At 42.9% G+C, this 21,773-nt stretch overlaps 1 protein-coding gene across 5 annotated transcripts in view; it reads left to right on the forward strand.

Moving 5' to 3' along the window:
* SMARCA2 (SWI/SNF related, matrix associated, actin dependent regulator of chromatin, subfamily a, member 2) overlaps window positions 1–21,773 on the forward strand; it is a 163,733-nt gene that overhangs the window by 57,673 nt on the left and 84,287 nt on the right. For all 5 annotated transcript variants that reach the window (XM_037141776.2, XM_037141781.2, XM_037141780.2 and 2 more), the window contains exons 13-19: window positions 206–306; window positions 1,609–1,756; window positions 5,760–5,923; window positions 7,383–7,449; window positions 8,123–8,233; window positions 10,893–11,135; window positions 12,483–12,596. In XM_037141776.2, coding sequence (XP_036997671.2) covers window positions 206–306; window positions 1,609–1,756; window positions 5,760–5,923; window positions 7,383–7,449; window positions 8,123–8,233; window positions 10,893–11,135; window positions 12,483–12,596 — 948 coding nt within the window. The remainder of the gene's footprint in view (window positions 1–205; window positions 307–1,608; window positions 1,757–5,759; window positions 5,924–7,382; window positions 7,450–8,122; window positions 8,234–10,892; window positions 11,136–12,482; window positions 12,597–21,773) is intronic.

The following is a 21,773-nucleotide window of genomic DNA, read 5'->3' on the forward strand; positions in this document are numbered from 1 at the left end:
TCCCTTTCGTTCTCTCATTCAATGATTTAAACAGCAAAGGAATGGTTGTGTATTACCTGGTTTAGGTAGGTGTGAAATCTACTTCCTTAATTTTATTTACTTCATTTGTGAAGCTGAACACCATTTAGTCTCTTTTCGGAAAGTGCTGGTCATAGAGATTTCCTTGTGAAAATGGAATCTTCCCCTGTCTTTGCTCCTTCCCCAGGATGAGGAAGAAGAGTCCAGTCGTCAGGAAACCGAAGAGAAAATACTTCTGGATCCAAACAGTGAAGAAGTTTCTGAGAAGGACGCTAAGCAGATCATTGAGTGTGTATCTCCCGAGAACCTTCTTCCTTGCAGATGCATCTCATGACATAAATTAGGTGTTATGAATTCCCTTTTAGAACATTTTGGGGAAGGAACCTGGCCTCCTTCCCATGCTCCACTTGAAACACTGCTGTCAGAAGTCACCACTGAGCTCCTGGCCACCAGGCCCCAGGGCTTAGGGTTGCTCCTCTCCTGCGCCCTGTCCTCTTCTCCCTTCTGAGCCCCCTTCCCCTGCTCAGGATCACTCCTGGGCTCTTCTCCTGTCACATGCACTCTGTCTCAGACTGAAGCGGTCCCACCTGGCCCTCTAGCTGGCTGCTTCACTGCCTTCCCTCCCTCCCTCCCTCCCTCAGTGGCATCCACACTCACTCAGAAACCCAAGTGAGACACACCGTTCCCTCCTCTGTCTCTGTTGCCAAGCCAGTCTGCCACAACTCCCGCCCAGAATCACTCCAGCATCCTGGGAACCCTCTCCTCCCCCTTCCGTCTGCGCGCCCAGCTGTGTGCTGTGCCCTGTTCATCCTCTGCGTCAGTGGTCTGCACAGCTCTTTGCACATGTGCCTCTGTATCAAAGGGAATTGCAGTGAAACGATATGCAAATGGAACATGATAAAGTGATGAAATTTAAAGAAAAAACCAGATAGACCTTCTAATCATTTCTCCTTTTACTACAGGGCTGTGTGACCCACTTTAAGAGCCTCTGTTTTAGCAGTCGGCCCCCTCCCTGAAAGGTTTAAGAACCCTCAATGACTCCTCATTGCCTCTAGAATGAAATACTGGTTCCTTAACCTGGCCTAGAAAACAGAAGACTGACTACCTTCTGCCTTTCCTGTCTCTCATGTCCACGTCAGCCCTCTCTCACCTGTCCTCCGAGCTTTAGACGGTGTCCTGTGAATAGGATTTATCTTTGCATGCCAAGTGCCTAGCACAGCCTCACAGGCCCAGGGTTAATCTGCAGGTGTGGCCCATGTGCATGTCAGTCATTTGAGGTCAAGTGGGCCTGCGTTCAGATTCTGTCTCCACTACCTTTTATGCGATAGGCAAATTAATCAATCTCTCCGAGCCTGAAGTTGTCCACATGCCTAAACTGGGGATGAAAGTAATGATGTCTGCCTTGCTTAGTCTTTGTGAGGATTACAGACAATGTATTTTAATTGCCAGGCAAATAAGTGGTAGGTGGTAAGTAAACCATACTCACTGCAGCTATGTCAGGCCTTCCATTCACTTGTGTTTTGAATGGGATGAAATAAAAACGCATGCACCAAAATTCCTGTGCTTGATTCTCCGTTTCCTCTGCCTCAGGACAGCTAAGCAGGACGTGGACGATGAGTACAGCATGCAGTGCAGTGCCAGAGGCTCCCAGTCCTACTACACCGTGGCTCACGCCATCTCCGAGAGGGTGGAGAAGCAGTCCGCCCTCCTCATTAACGGGACCCTGAAGCACTATCAGGTAATGGCTGCGGTTCATGTTTCCTTGGCAAGTCCCACTCTTCTACTTGTTTTTGCCTGGAGTATGTCATGCAGGTGCTGATTGCTTAAGAGGTTTAATGATGGTGAGGCAGTTTAGGTTACGGTGCTTAGAGTACTGATGCTGTGCTTACAATTCTGCTTTTAGAGCACTTCTATTTCACCATCTTTGCTAGAGCATATCTGCTTTCTCTTTGAAGATTTTGGGATGAGTTGTGTTTTAAGAAATCCTGGCTTAACATTTGGAACCGTTTCTTTGTGGATTGCTTCCAAATGGAAAACCCAGCCACATTTGATGAGCGTAGGGAACATGTATCTAACCTGGAAGCAAATGAAGTATTTCTTCAGAAACTTCCGTGGTGGCAATAGAGTAGTACTATGGATTCAGCCACCGAGGAGTCGCCATCTACTACATTTATGTCTTTTTAAAAGTGTTGATAAAGTGGTGAGCATCTGTGCTTCAATGAAAACGAGGCTGTAACCATTACAATGGTGTGACCTCTGTGAGTGAGGTCACCTGCTGCGTGCTCTCTCCTCCCACTTTATGGTGGTTCCAAAAGTGTGTTCCCTGGGACATTTGTCCCAAGGGATGTACCTCAAAAAGAAAGGAAAATGGGCCCCATGGTCAAATAGCTATGGGAAATAGGATCAGCTGTAACTCGGATTACCGTATAATTGACTGTTTCAAACTTGGATGTGAACGAGAGTGAGTAGAGGCCTGTTGATAATAGGCCTAACTCGGGACTGTCCAGAGCCAACCAGCCAGCTGGGCGCCCTGACAGTGACCCCCCTCGCTGACCCTGCAGATAGAGGTGTGTGATCCACACCCGCATATCCGTGTCCTGCAACAAGGTAACTTTAATTTTCTACTTCCCAAATTCCTTTACTCAACCTTGTTTTTCTGTATCACCTATTAAGATCTTGTAAATCCAATGCCTTTTAGAATATAGTTTAGGAAGTACATGCTTTAGGCTAATAGTTCTCAAACTTTTTGGACTTAGGTTCTTTACACGCTTAAAACCGGGCACAGTATTTGCTGCCCTGGCCTGAGAGGTGAAGCATATTGGTTTGCCCAAAAAGTCTGTATGGTTTTTTCCATAAAATGAAAGATATACTTTTCATTTTCACCAATAATTTTATTGATTTGAATATTTTGAGTATGTCAGCCATTTCCCACTATTGGCTGCTAAACATCTTCCAGTGCACAAGACAGCCCCACAGCAAAGGATTATTCGGCTACAATATCAACAGTACCGAGAAACTTCGCAAACTACTTTTGACACATTCGATCGGTCACAGTACCTTTTCCATGCACTGCACAAATCTTTTGTGTGTGTGTGTTTCAGTTGCATTTTTACCTTTCTTGAAATAGTAAAACATAATATGTTGAAGTGTTGTGTTCTTTTCATCTTCAATATTAAAATGGCTGCACAAAATTCACCAATTTTTTGGTGAATTTTTTATTTCTGCCATTAAATTGTTTTTAAATGCACACTGATAAGACAGCTGCCACAATACAATCTAACAAAATTGTTTTTGAATGAAGTGAAAGACAACTACGCACTATGGAACAAAACCGTACAAACTTTTTGGCCCACCGGGATCAATGGCTACTACCAGTGCTGCTGTGATTTCGAGCTAAAGAGCCATTTTTGCCCTCTGTTGCTTTTGTATCAGCAGTGCAAGTATCAACCCAATGTAAAAGGTGAATAATGCCCTAAAGTGACTATAGCAATCATGTGACCTTGTGACTCTCCTGAGACAGTCTGGGGACACCCAGGGGCCCTGGGAGAGCCCTTTGACAGCCACCACTCCGGCTGTTGTTGGGTCACGTTTTGTCCAAAGACCATGCTGCTTCCAATGAGGTGCCAGTGGTTACCGTCTGACTTGGTCTACCCAATGTGGATGATAATTCCTGGTATGTTCTAATAAACTTTTCCAAGTCTATGTCTGGGAAGTGCCTTCTCTGGGTTATTCATAAATAACCTAATAGCACAGTGATTCTGCTGTCATCTAGCACCTTTTCAGCACTTTTCATCACTGTCTTCACCACTACCTCCCCTGCTTCCACCTGTGAATCGTATGCCCTTCTGCTCCCCGGGGCTACTGTAGAGCCCAGCAGGGTGCTTTGCTCTGTCCCGCTCTGGGTTTCTGTCTCATGAAAGTTCCTTCTGCCGGGCAGGGTCCTCTCCATTTCTCACAAACCGGATTGAAGCTCCAAGCCTTCCCGGACCACTCTGTCCATAAGAAAGCTTTCTGTCTTCTTGCTCCTTGACAAATTTCTGTATCATTAATAGTTATTTAGCCCTCAGATAGCTGAGGCCTTCCTGCTGCTTCCTGGAAAGCCCCATAAGCCTGGTTTAGTACCCAACCCCTCCAGTTTCACAGTCTCGCAAAGTATAATCCATTTTCCACAATTTTAGTGAATTTCTAGTCCCTTCTGCTGCCAGTTTCTGCTTCTGTTTTATCTGGGATTAACAGAGATGCAAAATTCAGCCCTTTTGCCAATTTTCATTTAAAAAAAGAACTCACCACCACCCACTGTCCAAATGTTCCTGGCATTTAGTTGACTTTCCTAAAGGTCCGGAGGTCTTGGCGGCATGTGGCAGGAAAGCAGCTCCTCCTAACCACCAATTATGGTTCCTAATCGTTTCCTCACTTCCCCTCTCTGTCTTTCACTTATTTTCTCAAAGGCTCTTCCCATTTTTCTTCCATCTCTTGGTGTTGCTGCTGTTCTGCGAAACCCTTTAGGATGAGACATGGAGTCTTGCGTGGCACAAGGCACTGCAGGTGGCACAGGAGAGCATTGCTTCAAACCACCGCAGGCAGTGCTCTCCCTAAGAGAATCTCTGGCCAGTGCAATCTCGTGTGTGTGGCACTGGCACTTCAGCTGTTTCCTGGTGCATGTGCGCATGTGAGTGGCTTATTGTCTCCTCTTCGACTGCAGGCTTCTGAAGGGGGCCGCACCTCCTGCACCTTCCCACACACCTAGGTGTCTGTCTGCCGTAGCTCCTTGCATGGTTCCTTGCACAGAATAATTATTTAATATATTTTAAAATAAGTGAATTTTTTCTTACAAAAAACATATTAAAATGAACACTTCCCTAAGTATAACTTTATTAGCAACCTAAATGGACTAATATATAGTAATAGATGATAGATAGATAGATAGATAGATAGATACTAATATTGATCCTACCTTTTCAGTCCAGCATCTGTGGTATGATAGTAGAAGGGAATTGGTGGTGGGGAGAAGAAGGTTTAACAATTTTACATTTTCACTCGACCTTTCTTGTACGTGATAGACCCGGGGACTCCAAAGCTGCATCTCTGGCCAGGTCTTTTGTACTTTATAAGTATGTGGAGTGTGTTCTAAGCAGTCAGCTGCCAGCAGGCTGCTTTCGGGGAGCGCCCGTGCCGCGGTTTCCACGTGCTGCCTGGGAGGTTTGTCCCCACCAGGAAATGCCCTCCTGTGGGCCCAGCACTGAGCTCCTGGCTCCCTGGTCACCCTGCTTCCTCACTGAGGGGATCCCACCCTGTGGGGAGGCATTCGTTTGCCAGGAAGGTTATTTCTAGTGATCTGTGATCTACAAACCAAACCTGCCTCTGGTCTGTCTTTAATCCTCACATTGGCTTTTTGTTCTTGGAGTGGTTTGGGGTTTTTTCATGTATAATAATTCTAGAATGTCATAGACTGTGCAATGCTAAGCAGGGACGAGCAGCAAAAGCTGCTTAAAATCCCACCAGTGGGCTCCAGCCCATCGTTTCTGAAATCTGATTAACACTCGGCACCTGCCAAGCAGCAGGGATGATTACAGGCTCATATTTTAAATTCTTTTTTGTGTTGCTGCTTCCCTCACTTTCCTACTGTGGGAAACCAGCATATAGCACTGAGGAGTTAAGAAGTCACAGCCTCACTTGAGTTGTATTAGTATTAATTACCTGTGCAGATCTTGGGTAATTGAAGCAATTACTCTTCATTTCAGCTCCAGGGCCTGGAATGGATGGTTTCCCTGTATAATAACAATTTGAACGGGATCTTAGCTGATGAAATGGGGCTGGGAAAGACCATACAGACCATTGCACTCATCACTTATCTGATGGAGCACAAAAGACTCAATGGCCCCTATCTCATCATTGTTCCCCTCTCGTAAGTAAAGTCATTTATCCGGCATTTGTCTTTCTGTGTGTTGTAGAGTGCCCTATTAGGAGCTTGTCCTTGTTTTACATGTAAGGCAGTGTTATAGCATGAGGCGGGGTCCCCGAGAACCTATGATCTGGATTTAGCTTTTTATCTCCCACTCCCACACCCAGCCGCTGCCTCTTTGGCTATATGAGCACAGGACCAGGTGGGCCTTCGGTCTCATAACCCCTTAAGTGGCTCACAGGGGGAAAGATTTTAATTTTTTTTAATTAAAAATTTTCTTTGTTTTTTTCTTGTTCCATTTCCAAAAGATTATAGGAATTTAAAAGACTATGTATTCTGAAATCTTTTCTTATTATATCGTTTAAAACAGAATCTAAATCAAAATTCTAACTGAGAAGTTTACACTAAACTGCCCTTAATATGTGTAATTTACTTTCAGTGATTCTACTTCTTTGTAAGGACAGGTCTTTGTTGTCCCCCATTAAATTCCCAGGGCCCCACCCTCTGTGTGGTTCTATTCAGGGGTATCCAACCTTTGGCATCTCTGGGCCACACTGTAAGAAAACAGTTGTCTTGGGCCACACATTAAACACATCGTGACATGTAATCATAAAAAAATCTTGTAACATTTTAAGTAAATTTACGATGTGTTGGGATGCATTCCTAGCCATCCCAGGCTGCATGTGGCCCGCGGGCCTCGGGTTGGGCACCCTGCTAGGTCTTTGGTGGACACTCCTGAGAGAAGGGAGTGTCACAGCGCCCTCCGTGGGGGAGGTGTCTCTGCCCGTGAGGTTTGGACCTTGAGAAAAAATAACCTGTTTTAGCATTTTCTCCCAATTTTGTCTAAAGGAGGACTATTCGTAGACCTTTTTAATCCATATTATCTGAGTCCATAGTTTTTAGGTATTCATTGAATTTTGTCTACATTTTGAATATTTACAAGCATTTTGCTTTTTATCTGTATTTTACATGTTCTGACTTTTATATTATGGTGACACTTTCATGGATGTTTTTAAAAAGGCACTTAATATTTCTTCCCCTGCTCCCTCTTGACAGATTTATTTAATATTTTCATGTGCTTTTGTAATTTTTTTTCCTGACTCAACTTTTCTATGAACATATGTGGCAGTTTCTAAAGACTCACCAAATCACTTTGACAATTGCTATTTTTCAATACCATATTGAAATTTAGGGTTTTTTTGCCCTCTATAGTTATGCATTCTTTAATTTTTTTTCTTATGATTTCTTTATGAACCCACGACGAACCTGTCATGCTTTGTGGCATCTTATTTATAACTTATCTCTTAATTCCACACCTTTAAAATAAATATATAGTTGAGATATTTTATATTCTTTAGCCTCTTTCAAGGTAAGGCCTAAAAAGAATAAGAACGTGTTTTGTTAACTGCTGACTTTTATACAAATGTCTTTTTTCATTTTCCTTTTTTTTTCTGCTTCATAGGACTTTATCTAACTGGACATACGAATTTGACAAATGGGCGCCTTCTGTGGTGAAAATCTCTTACAAGGTTTGGAACACTGTGTTTATATATAAATGTGGAAAAGCGAAAAATAAACCCTGTTTCCTTCTTTCTATTTGCACATCTGTGCACTGTACTCGGTTGTAAAGTTTTGTCATGTACATCATGTACTAAACAGTGAGAGTTAATCATCCCAAGAAGATTACTGTAATAAACCATAATTACTTTCAGATAGTGAAATGCAGAAGAAAATTGTTAATTATCATATTGCGAGGTTTCTGATGAGAATAATACAAATGACAAAGACCGCACATTCTGTGAGCTGCCGCCTGGCTCCCTGTCAGGCTGCTGCCGGCCCGCTCTTCCCGCAGGAAGTGAGGCAGGGACCAGGTGCCCGGCGCCTGCTGCAGGCTCCGGAGAAATGCAGCCTTTCATCCGAGCAGCGGGTCCTCTGCCACCTTGAGGTCACTGTAATTTCCTTTTCTCTCTTTCCCCTCAGTTTTCAGTGGGAAAGCCTCTCTACCAGGGTTGGAAAAGTGGCCAGACCAGTGCAATTTCGCCCAGCACTTTCTTCATGGATAATGCATCTGTATATGATAATGCATCTATGTGCAATCTTTAGTCACGGGTCTGGGCTCCATTAAGCTCTGAATAGTGAGAAATAACACACGTGTACTTCCATTGGATAATATGTACATATATATTTTTTCTTTCTATTCAGGGCACCCCTGCCATGCGTCGCTCCCTTGTCCCCCAGCTAAGAAGTGGCAAATTCAATGTCCTCTTGACTACTTATGAGTACATTATAAAAGACAAGCACATCCTTGCAAAGGTATGTTTTAAAGAAATTTTTTATCTCTAATTTTGTACCATCACACTGGAGTGTAAAGTATTCCCCAAATTATACTCACTAGTACAATTTGATCATTAAATGGCTTCTCCCTCTCCCTCCCTCTCTCTCTCTCTCTCTCTCTTTTTTTGCTTTTTTTGAGTCAGATATATTTTGGTCCTGGATTTTAACTTTACATATGTGTGTGTGTGTGTGTGTGAAAGAGAGAGAGAGAGAGAGAGAGAGAGATCCTGAGGCCCTTACCTGAGCTCTCATAGTTAAAGAGCTTACATCTCTTTAAAAAATTCACCGGCTTCCTTCTGCAATTCTTTTTCTCTCCAACAGCCCCAAACATGCTTGTGGAGGAAATAATTGTTTTTGTTGCCCTAGGTATTGTCAGTAGCATAACTTCATTCCTCTTGTGCCTTTGTCTCTCCAAAGACAAGTAGGTACCTCTCCATATGGTCTTCTCCGTGTGAACATTTTTTCCTAGCTGTGGCTTTTCTGCTATGCCTGTTTTAGGGTTTTTCCTGATAAAATAATGGACTGTTCTCGTTTGAATGACTCTGGGCTGTTTCTGTAACTCTTTGGAGCCGGGAAAGTGTGGTTTTCCACCTGCAGCCTACATCTCCTAATTTCTACGTCCTAAATTGTCCTTTAGCCGTAAAATATATTTTTTCCATTTATATCATCTTGTCTTCTAATATGTTCATGTACAGTGATTGAGGTAGTTTTTTTATGGAGCACATCTGAAGACAATTTTTTTCTTCAGTAATTTCTTTTGCCCTGTGGTGTTTTGAAAGCACTATAATCTGAAACTAAGTTATAGCCAGAATCGAACAGAACCCCCATTTCTGGGGTGTGCTCTCTCTGTGCTGAACCTCTGCTCTGGGAACAGAGCGTGCCCTTCATGGCATCACAGGAAACGACCTAAAGGAAGCAGGTTCCCAGGGGAGGTTTAATAATTGAGATGGCACTGGCAACAACGCTGTGTTCCGATTCCTCACATTCAGAGACGAATTCAGCAGTGTCAGAAATGATGTGTTTTCAGTATTACTGTACGAATGTGTTTATACATTTGAGATCCTTGAAAACACATTCACATCGTGTCTCCTGCATATGTATTTCAAAATTCACTGGAGATGCTTGTTAACGAGATGTATTGCTTTTATTTGCTACTAGAGAAATGGAGACCTAGAATGGGTCTTGCACTTATTTCCAAGCAGATGACCTAATTAGTAGTAGACCCAATAGCAACCTCCAAAGGCTCTGCTTCCTTGTTTATTATTCCATAAGCCTAATTAGGCAGGGAAGTAGATTTAGAATATTTATTTAACTACAGTTTACCTGCTGGCCTCCTCTCATGCTGGTATTGGTTAGTCTGGGACAGTTGATCACACAACGCTTATTCCTAAGCACTTTTCTGTGAGGTGGTAGGGGAAGAAAGAAATGCCGAAACTCTGGTAGTGTCTTCTACCTGGCCATCCCAGCCTGCCCAGTGATTTTCTGACTTTTCCCCTGACTTTACTGGTGCTTCTAATGAGGAAGGCAGGGGACGGAGAGCGGTGCGCAGTGCGGTGCTTGTCTCCACCTCTCTCCCGAGAAGCTTTGCAGCAGGATCAGGGGACATCTGAGCACCAGATGCATTTTTTGGCCACAGTCACTATTTCGTAGAGAATGGACAGGCTTAGTGGAACATTCCTCATTGTTCTCACTTCAAGAAATGGAAAACAATGACCTCGAAGAGGGCTCAAGGGTAAAATATGAGAGGAAAGGGACTATTTGTAGACTTAGGAAGGAGGATTGTGCTATATGGTCATTTTTTCACTTTTGAAGTGAGAGTTATAGGGGGCAAGTATATTATGTTTAGTTTTGAAGGTTTAGCAGAAATAGAAGAGTGATGTTTTAGCATTGCCCTCTCTGCCAGTGAGAATACCCTTTCATTTTAGATATCTTACAGCGGGGGTCCTGGGGCCTGGCAGGTAAGGGGTGTGTGGGAAGTGACAGAGTGTAGGCTGCCACTTCTTCCAGTTTTTAAAAAGGAACTTGGTTGCCCAGATTTCTATGTAAAATATACCAACTTTTAAATGTTAGCAACTAGTTTAAATGAAAAAAAAAAAAAAAAAAAGAACACAGAGCCAAGTCCTAAAGGTAGTAGTCAGCCAATGTAATAGAAAAGAAGGCACGAAGCCAGAGTATCTCAGCTACAGGTAATGCTGGAAAAAATCAGTCATTAACTTGTGCTCCAAGAGGAGAGCTACATTCTGTACTAACTAGGAGCAGAGGGAGCACGCCATTAAGTCTGGGGTAGCTGTCAGGTTATAGCAGTAACAGAAGGAGTACGGGATGGGCAGGCACAGGGGCTGCTCCTGGCCTGACCATTTCATTCTGGGCCCAAGTTTCCTTCTTTGTTACAGGGTGATTTGGAACTACGCGGCCCCTGAGGAGCAGTGTTGCTTTAACTTCCCATTATTACGTGATGTATTATGTGACCTCTCAGGCGTAGGATATACACTCTTGAGATTCTTTTATCCTGAGGAGAATTCCACCATATCTTGTACCGAGTATGGGTTCTTTGGTTTTCCACGTCACCTTTTGCCTGTTGGAAGTAGTTGTATTTTCCCTTGCTCACCTCATGTTGGTCCTTCTTCTTACGTTACAGATTCGGTGGAAATATATGATTGTGGATGAAGGCCACCGAATGAAGAATCACCACTGCAAGTTGACTCAGGTCTTGAACACTCACTATGTGGCCCCCAGAAGAATCCTTTTGACTGGGACCCCCCTGCAGAATAAGCTCCCGGAACTCTGGGCTCTCCTCAACTTCCTCCTCCCCACAATTTTTAAGAGCTGCAGCACATTCGAACAGTGGTTTAATGCTCCATTTGCCATGACTGGAGAAAGGGTACTGGTCTAACTTTGCTTGTTTGTTCTTTCACTGTTTGACAATGAAATGAAATTGAAGGATGTAGCGCTAAAAACATCGGAGCACAGAAAACCCATAGGGGCATTTACAGTGTCACTTGTATTACGAAGCTAATCAGTGAGCACATATGTTCTCATTCCAGGGTGTGTTCCCCTCTGGAGAAAACTCCTCTGTCTTTTGCCAGTGTGTTACCCAGGCCACCTGGGCACATTCCTGATGGTGGAATGCTTAACTACTGTGGGCCACAGGGAGGATGAACGTAGGGATAGTTATTGACTCAATTTAACCAGATCAACTCGACCAACTGAACATATACCCTAAAACAATATTTCCTTGTTATGAACTTGGGCTTCCCTTTAAACTGCTTCCACATGAAGAGTTTGCATGTGAAACTGAACTCACTTCACTAATTTTCTCACTCACTACACATTTTTTCAAATGTTAGTGGGAGCCTTTGTTTTGTGTGTACATGAATACTCCTCAAATCCGGGAGTAGCCCTTCTCAGATTTCTTACTACCATTTCTTCCACTGTCTGCCTTCTCTTACAGCTCATATATGACAGGAAGACATGACCCATGATAAGAAAACAATCCTTATCCTTGTCCTTTTGATCAGTCATTTCTTAACACTAGGAATGAAAAGCCCCTAACAATGCTTTAGGGAAATTTATGTTGGAACTCTTGGCCCTTTAATTTTAGGTACATTTCCTCTTTGTCAATAATTAATTGCCTTGCCCATTGGTATAGTGAAGTCAATCAATCCTGCCCCCTAGAGTTTAACAGAGGAAAGTGAAAGGGAAAGCAGAGGATTTTATTGTATAAATATGACTATAACTTGAACAAAATCAGGTCAGAAAAAGGGAGGAACAGGGTAGCAGAGCTTCAAACCAACCAACATAAATTGGATCTACTCTTGTTTTTATTTTCATGTGCGAGCCTTCTTCCCTCGGTATGTTTCTGCATCTGAGACCAAGTTAACACTTTCACCTCGAGGAACAACACATTAACTGTCGCCCATGGTCTATCTCACTCGTCAATTAGTCTTTGTTACCAGTTTCATCCCATAAAATTCTAAGCTAACAGTGTGGATATAAAGCTTGTTGCTTATGAGCTCTTTTTCCACAAACTCATCCTTAAGACAAACACCCATTCACAAGGCTGTTTTATTGTCCCTGGTAGGCAGGTGGGAAGAGAATTCTGAGGTGTCCGTGTCCAGGTATAAACGTAGCCTTAATACATATAAAATTTTAAACATATATTGAAATGAGTAATAACTGTAACATAAACATTTTTTAAAAATTAAAGTCGGCTCTGGTTCTCTGGCAGGTGGACTTGAATGAAGAAGAAACTATATTGATCATCAGGCGTCTGCATAAAGTGTTGAGACCATTTTTACTGAGGAGACTGAAGAAAGAAGTTGAATCCCAGCTTCCAGAAAAAGTATGTTGCAAAATGCAAAAGTTGTGGTTTCCTCTCCTGCCAATATGGCTGAAGTACCTGCACCCGAAATTGTGTTTCTGAAACGGCCAGCTTGTGTTTAGTTACAGGTGTCTCAGAAATATCTTCAAGTACTATTTTGTTTGAAGAGGAAAGATAGAGAAGGTACTGTAGAGAGAGAAGGAAAATTTTGGCATTTTCAGCCTGGTGTCCAAAAGCTCTGGGCACGTTTTATAAAACTACCAAACTCACTGTATCTCATTACACTTTAACTTATAGCCACTTAGCTTTACATTAATTGACCTAACATTGCATTTTAGTTTCATTTAATTTTTAAATCAGTTTTTAAAGATTTTATTTATTTTTTAGAGAGGAGGAGAGGGAGAAAAAGGGAGAGAAACATCAGTCATTGCCTCTCACATGCCCCTCACTGGGGTCCTGACCAGCAGCCCAGGCATGTGCCCTAATCAGGAATCGAACCAGTAACCTTTTGGTTTGCAAGGTGGTGCTCAACCTACTGACTCACACCAGCCAGGGCATATTTTAATTTTAGATGTTTTAAAAGTTAACTAACCTCATTTGAGTTTAGTCTTGCAAGTGCCATAAAAATTCTGTTTGTGAGGCAAATAAGGATTGACGTTTGGGATGTTTATCATTATCAGAGGGCACAGTAAACATTTACCAAGTTTGCTGAAAGTTTGTTTACTATTTGATGCTTGTTTTTTTCCTTTTGTGTTGAATTTATTGGAATGACATTGCTGAATAAAACTCTGTAGGTTCCCAGGGTACCATTCCATCACACATCAGCTGTATATTGTACGATGCTTGTGATGTCACCGCTCTGACGGTCAGTGACAGGCAGAGTTGCTGTGTTGACAGACCATCATCTAGTTATTCCTGGGCACGGTTTCTGCCCCGCACCACTGACGTTAAGTCTGGGGACATTTAAGCGAGTATTTTTCAGATTCCTTCTCAGACACTGAGTTTCCAGTGCTTCAGAATGTCTTCTGAGCCCTTGGCCTACAGTTTTTGGTTGGATTTGAATATTAGTTTAACACGTGTCTGATTATATTTTGGAACTGCATTCACTGGAGTTCTAAGTTTTGTTCTCTTAAACATAGACTGTTTGCCATCGTAGACTGTTTTTTGTAGCATGAGATACTTTGATTTGAGTTTTCTCCTTAGATGACCTAATTCTGAAATGTTTTATTTTGCATCTTGTTTTCCTGGGTAACAACTCTATTTTTTGGACAGATTGTTTCATCCTGCACATTTTTAAGTGAGAGTTGGCAAATAGTGTAAGAATTTGATCACTTTGCTGAGAGATAATTTTGTTCTCTATTCATTAACAGTTGAAGAAAGATAATGAACATGGTTCTTATACCACACTTTTCCACCAAAAACCTAAATATTTAAATGTTTTATTGTGCTACTGAATGAATCTTGGGCATTGAAAGCTATTGATATTTCTTTGACTTTCTGTGGTCTTAGCATCTTTGAGTTACCCCCTTTCTGTTTAATATGGAGCTGAGCCATCGAACAGACAAACTGGGGAATGTGTACAGTGGTCACAGGGCTGCCTTGGGCTAAATACTCCCCAGCACACTGTTACGGAGAACCTGCAGGTTATAGTGGTGGAATGGTAAAGATTTTTATTTGTCCTGTGCTTCTTTTTGTTTTTTTAGAAGAGATTATAAAATAAAAGGCAACTAACTAAAGTCCTTTATTCATTCCATAAAACTTCTTAATCTTGTTATTTACAGGACTGGCTAATAGACATAGGTTTTTTTTTTTTAAGATTTTATTTATTTACCTTTAGAGGGGAAGGGAAGGAGAGAGGGGGAGAAACATCAATGTATGGTTGCCTCTCTTGCGCCCCCTGCTGGGGACTGGCCTACAACCCAGGCATGTGCCCTGACTGGGAATTGAACCTCGATTGCCTGGTTCAAAGGCCCGCACTCAATCCACTGAGCTACACCAGCCAGGGCTAGACATAGATTTTTATAAATGTATTACAAATTGAAAGTATACCCTGTTTTAAGAAAATTCATTATATAAAAACCCAAACCTCTGCAAGCATAAAGATTATGGGGTCATCATTTATATCACAAAGGAATTTTCTATTTATCTCATCGTTCTTTCCACAAGAGAACTTCCTGAGCATGAATAAACTTTTTTCAAGAGTATATCTCCTGTATAAATCACACTCATGCTCTTTCATAGCCAGAGCCTTATCCTAGCCACTAGACCACCAGGGAGTCCAGCCAGAGCCTTATATTTGAGGTGTTCAAAAGGTATGTAATCTGAGGTGTGTGAAATACCCTATATGTGATATATGGTCTGTGGGTAAGCTGCCTTCTCCTGGAGGTAACTCGGTGGAGTGGAAATCATGAGTTCTACCCTTGTAGTGGACAAGGGTCCTCACAGCGTTCACTGTCTCTTACTAATTGTGTGAACTTGGGCAAGTGAGTTAACTCAGTAGGTCTCAAGGCTCTCGTCAGTAAACGAGGAAATAAGTGATACCTGCTTCATAGAACTGCTGAGAGGGTTAGGTGGCTGAAGGCACTCATACTGCTGTGCCTGGTACCTGGCGAGCACTCAACTAGTGACAGCTACTGCTGCATATTTTTGATTTTCTACTCATGTTGCTGCTTCCATTATTAATGGAGGGTTCTACTTGCCTATTCATTTCAACTTTTTGCTCACTGTTCCCTCATTCTTGCACTTTCTGTGGTCCTCCCATGTCTCTGTCCCCATAAACCATTCAAGGCCAAGTGAGGGGGACTAATCACCATGCATGGGTACGTCGTGGCCTTATTGATGTCTTGTGGCCAGTGGTCATCCTCTACTTTTTCTTTTTTTTTTAAATTTTTTTATTGATTATGCTGTTACAGTTGTTCTATTTCCCCCTTCATTCCCCTCCACCCTACCCCCCATCCCTACTATTACCCCCCTTTAGTTTATGACCATGTGTCTCAATTCCTTTAGATTCTATATTTCCCATGCTATTCTTGCCCCCCCCATCTATTTTCTATCTACTGTCTATGCTACTTATTTTCTGTACCTTCTCCCCCCTTCTCCTCCTCCCACTCCCCTGTTGCTAACCCTCCTTGAGATCTTCATTTCTATGTTTCCACTCCTGATCTAGCTGTCCTTTTAGTTTACTTTTGTTTTAGGTGTGGTTGTTAATAACTGTGAGTTTGTTGTCCTTTCACGGTTCATGTTTCTTTAACTTCTTTTTCTTAGATAAGTCCCTTTAACATTTCATATAATAAGGGCTTGGTGATGATGAACTCCTTGAATTTGATCTTATCTGAGAAGCACCTTATCTGTCCTTCCATTCTAAATGAAAGTTTTGCTGGATAGAGCAATCTTGGTTGTAGGTCTTTGGATTTCATAACTTGAAATACCTCTTTCCAGCCCCTTCTTGCCTGTAAGGTCTCTTTTGAGAAATCCGCTGACAGTCTGATGGGGACTCCTTTGTAGGTGACTGTCCCCTTAGCTCTTGCTGCTTCTAGGATTCTCTCCTTCATTTTAATTTTGGCTAATGTAATTATGATGTGCCTTGGTGTGTTCCTTCTTGGGTCCAACTTCTTTGGGACTCTCTGAGCTTCCTGGATTTCTTGGAAGTCTATTTCCTTTGCCAGACTGGGGAAGTTCTCCTTTATTATTTGTTCAAATAAGTTTTCCACTGGTGCTGTGCCTTTCCCCCTTCTGGTACCCCTATAATTCGGATGTTGGAGCGTTTAAAGATGTCCTGGAGGTTCCTAAGACTCTCCTCATTTCTTTGAATTCTTGCTTCTTGACTCTTTTCTGTTTGGCCATTATTTGCTTTCTTCTGGTCCACTCCATTGATTTGAGTCCCAGTTTCCTTTTCGTTGCTATTGGTGTCCTGTGCAATTCCATTCATTTCAATTAGTTTCGCCTTCATATATTTGTCTAATTTGTCGGTATAATCAACCAGTTCTGTGAGGATCCTGATGACCAGTGTTTTAAACTGTGCGTCTGAGAGTTTTGCTATTTCTTCATCGCTTAGATCTATGGGCTCTGGGGCTTTGAGCTCTTCTTGTGCCATTTTTGGTCTGTTCTGGTCCTTTAAGTGTGAGAAGCGGGGCCTTGGACTCCCAGGTCGCTGGGTTGTGACGCTGTATGTGGGGGCGTGGCCAGAGCAGGGAACTGGCCACCCCCTCTGCTGTTTCTCACAGCTGGGTGAGGATTAGCGTCTTAGGTGGTTCACCTGGGCCGGGCCACTCAGAGTCGCTGGGTTATGACGCTGTATGTGGAGGTGGGGTCAGAGCGGGGAAATGGCGGCGCCCTCCACTGCCGCTGGCTGCGGGGACCCTCCGGGCCCCGGTCCAACCTCCCACTCCCTCGCCCGTCTGACTGCGCACAAATGCGAGACTACAGTCAACACGCAGCACCGCTCCCCCGCTGTCTCCCCCGTGGTGGCTCGCCTGGTGGCTCGCTCGGTCGCTTACTAGGTCCAACCCTGCGCCTGGATTCCGCGCCTGAGTCCGGCTGACCGAGACCTTCTGTGCAATCCCGCTTCACCAGCCGCTGGTTTCGCCCCTTACCGGTCAGGCTGAAGAATTTGTTGTTAACGGACTTCCGAAAAGTTCAATTTTCCGTGTTCTGGCTGTGTTTTCTATTGCTAATATTTAGTTGTCTCTAAAGTTGGTTGTGTGAGAAGGCACGGCACATCCACCTATGCCTCCATCTTGGCGGAAGTCTCATCCTCTACTTTTTCATAAAAGTCCCTGTGGGGACTTTTTTTTATCAGGGAAAAATTGGTCATGTAAGTGTCATCCTTGGGGGTAAGGAGTTTTCTTCTTCTATCATCTGCTTGTAGCCCCAAACCAGGTGTATGTCTTTCTCAGCCTGTATAAAGAATCCAGGAAGGAATTATGGCTGATGGCAGGACAAAGGTAATGACGAAGACTTCCACAGCAGTAATTCTCAAATGTTCTCCTGAAAAAGCATCAGTTAGGGAAGGGTTTTTTAAGTTTATTTTTTAATTTACATACAGTAAAACATACTATTTTGGGTATATAGTTCTAGAAGTTTTGACAGCTGCACAGTTATATTAAAATACAGAGCAGTTCTATTTTCCAGTCACCACCACTCCCACTGCAAATTCCCTGGTGCTACCACTTCTTAGTAATAGCCTCTCTCCACCTGTAGTTTCAGGCAGCCACTAATCTATTCTCCATCCTATAACTTTGCCTTTTCCAGAGTGTTGTGTGAATGGGCTCGGACAGTGTGTCTCATCAGACCTTTTGTGTCTAGTTCCTTTCAGCACAGCGTATTAGACGTTCGTCTAAGTCGTTATGCATATCAGTAGTTGGTTCATTTGTACTGTTGAAGAGCATTCTATTATATGGATGCACCATACTTTGTTCCTCCATTTAGCTGAGAGAGATGTTTTGGCTGTTGCTAGTTTTTGACAATTATAGATAAATCTGCTGTAAACATTGTGCACAGGTATTTTTGTGAACATAGGTTTTCATTTCCCTTGAGCAAAAACCTAGGGCTGGGACTGCCTGGTCGTGTGTTATACATACGTGTAACTTCATAAAAAGTTTTCGAACAGTGTTCCAAACTGTCTGAACCACTGTGCAGTCCCATCAGCAATATGTGAGCACTGCATTTCCTCCACTTTCTCATCAGTGCTAGTTGGGCACCGTCCGTGGTTTTTAATGTTTTTAGCCATTTCAAAAGGTATGAAATTTTAATTTGCATTCCTCTAGTGTCCAATGATGGTGGGTACCTTTTTGGTGCTTATTTGGCCCCCATATGTCTTCTTTGATAAAGTGGTGCTCGAATCTTTTGTTTGTTTATTTTTATTGGGTTGTGTCTTTTGTTATTGTTAAGTTTTACAATGGAACACGAATTAAAAATACAAAATGTCGACCTGCCCCAGCAATTCTGGTGAAGTGGTACTCAAATCTTTTACCTGGTTTTTTTTTCATTGTTTCTTTTCTTACTGTTGAGTTTTACGATAGAAAAATTCCTGGAAACACAAAACATCAGACCGTCCCAGGGATGGTTTGGCATAGCTGGAGTGGCCTCAGGGTTCTCTGGGTCCTCAGATGAAACCAACGCAGGCAGCTGGGGGCCACAATCCGATGAATGCAGCTTCAGCAAATAGCAAATTTAGTTTTAACAAATATTTAATAAAAATTAGTTTTAATCAAGGGGTAGTTAATAATTTTAGGAGTCTAATGAAACACCTAGCTGCTGGCATAAAATTCATCCTTGATTTTCAGGGAAGAATGGCAATTCATAGGAATGGGATTATATGATTATATAAAACCCAACTTAAGCTAAATAAAATTTGATTTTTGATTTAGCTCTCATTGGAGGTCGCCTCTGCCGACTCTCCCCTTTGTTAATTCATATAATCAAGAACCAACTATACTTGCAAGTGGACGTGTATCTATTGATGTCTAAATATGCTAAAACACATATACAATGTCTGAGATTAACTAGAGGTTGACATATCTAAAATGGGTGATGGTTTTGATATAATCTGTGTAAAACAATCAAAAAGCTTTGTTTAAATGGGCAACTTCTATAATTGTTACATAAAAATTTGGAGTGCTTGATGTAATTAATCATTCCTTTGTTCCTCTTTGACACTGTAGATCCCCGAACATGGGACTTTCATACATTTAATCTTGTTGTTTGGGAATCTCAATTTAGAAAGTGGTGATATGTTACACACAATAGCCTAAGTTCATTGTTCCAATAACACATCCTTTCGGAAGGGAAATTATAAGTGAATAGCTTTTGGGCAGAGACTCTGGCTAATGCTGACAACTTCTACAGGATTGGTTGGGAGGAGATCCTGGGCCAATGTAATCACCTGCTGTGGCTCCTTGTAGGGGCCGGTTTCACCTTTCACTAACGCAAGATTTCCTAGGAGATAATTATCATGTACATGAGGTCTGCACCCCAGTTTTATGTGTAATTTGAGCAAAAATAGCCCTAGCGGCTCTTATAGGCCTGCCTTGTAGGGGGAATCATCCTTAGTACCAGTCACAGATTTTGTTTCCTACAGCACCAGCATTTTTGAGGAACTTTGATGTGTGTGCTCTAGTTAGGGGCCATCCCAGTTTTGGGGGGTAAACTCAGACTCAGCAGAGTTTACGATGTCATGATTATCACAGAACCTTCCCTCGCCTCGTCGCTGTCAATCTGTATGTCTACCTTAGAGCTGTTAGTCTGTCCTGTTCTTAATGCATAGCTCTGACTGCCTGCTCTGTGCACTGTACTGCGCTGGGGCTGGGGTGGCAGGTGACTGCGCTACACTGGAAATAGGCCGCATGCTGTGAGAGGTGGACAGGTATGGTGTGGACACAAGGTCTGCTCGCCCCAGACAGTGGTGTGACAGTGAAAGGTGATGTGGTCCTTCCTAGCCATCAGGATGAGTGATCCAGGCGTTGGAGCACTTTAGGGTGGGGGCTGCAGAGCACACGCTGCAGTTTGTGTGCTTAGGGGTGGAGGCACTTACTAGTAATCCACTGGGGTGCAGAAAGAAGATTGTAGAACTTCCATTTATATCAATTTTCCTCTTACAAATAAGACAAGTTTTATGATATTTAACATTCAGATTGACACTGGGACCCATGTCATGTACCCTCAGGAAATATATTACGTACCTGGGATCGACGGCGTAGGCCATCCCGGGCTGGATGCTGCTGCCTGAGGCACCTGTAGGTTCACTCACCCCCGCACCTGGGTTTATGGGCTTCCTTCCTGTTGTGTGGCACCGTAGGTTTCCCTGAACCCAGATAAAAGGATTTAGAATGATCGGATTTTAACTAAATGCCCTCAGCCCCAGAATGAAGGACTTTTAAAAGATTCTGCAAAGGATTGCAATTTGAAAACAAAAATAGGTGAACTATGAGAAAAAGGCACTCCTGCTTGTTCTTTTCCTAGTGTGGGTTTTTACCAGCCACATCATATGGTAATTGGGCTAGAATTGTCCAAAAAAATACTAGATAGATATCATCAAATTGGCTCCTTGGAATATTAGAAATCAATTACCTTTAACATTAACCCACACCCTAAAAGTAACTTGTATCTTGAGACAACATTACTGCATATGTATAGTTCATAAATAAATGTATGGGCAGCCCTGGCTGGGTGTCTCAGTTGGTTGGAGCATTGTCCCATACACCAAAAGATCATAGGTTCGATTTCCAGCCAGGGCACATTACCAGGTTGCAGGTTCAATCCCTGGTTGGGGCACTTACGGGAGGCGACCAAGGAATGTTTCTCTTTTATATCGATGTTCCTCCCTCTCTCTCTCTCTTTTTCTCTCTCCCTTCCTCCCACCCCCCACATTTCTCTTTCCGTAAAGCCAATAAAAACATATCCTCAGGTGAGGATTTAAAAAATAAGTACGTGAGCATATTGGGTACATGTGCATTAGCATATCATCCTGATAAGGGGAATGTCATCAGAAAAAAATAACCACTTCTTTGAGGGAAGTGAAAGGGAAATTGACTTTGGCTTATAGATATGGTGGGTGATTGTGGAAGATCTTAAAAGAGCCCTCAAGGTAGAGTAGGATTATAGAGGAAGCACTAAGACTAAGGAACCCCAGAGACCTGGAGAAAAGTACAAAATCAAACAACATAGCTTAGTTGTTTGGGGAGGTGCAGGGAGACTTGGAAAATATAGTTGGGAAGCATATGGGAAGCAAGTGATTTTGATCTTGTCTATCAAACCGGCTTCTGGTGGCCCTGAAGGACAGAAGGAGGAAGGTCAGAAGGTCGGGGTTCTCCAGATGGGCCCCCTGTCTGCGGACATGACCCCTGCGGGATGTCTGGGGTCCCTGCTGCACGGTGTGCCCAAGCCTCCTGCTTCCCAAACTGCTCACCTCCAGCACTTAGCAGCAGCTGGCTGATGGGAAGTGGGGTGAGGGTTCTGTCCCGAATTCTGCATGTGTGTGCCCCAATGCACTTCAGAACAAGCCATCTCTCCCAGCAGCGGGGCCCTGGTGAAGGGGAACATCAGGGCAGAACTGAGAAGCCTGAATGCCCACTTGGTATTCCTTAGCCAGAGCTTAATAGAGTGGACTCTGTTTAATATCCTAACTGCACCATTACATAGCTGTATCATTTTGAGTAAGTCTGTTAAACTTTTTGATGCTTGAGTTTTTTTATGTATAAA

Source organism: Artibeus jamaicensis, unplaced genomic scaffold, assembly GCF_021234435.1.
Source record: "Artibeus jamaicensis isolate MK-2021 breed Jamaican fruit bat unplaced genomic scaffold, CSHL_Jam_final scaffold_1964, whole genome shotgun sequence".
Taxonomy (NCBI): domain Eukaryota; kingdom Metazoa; phylum Chordata; class Mammalia; order Chiroptera; family Phyllostomidae; genus Artibeus; species Artibeus jamaicensis.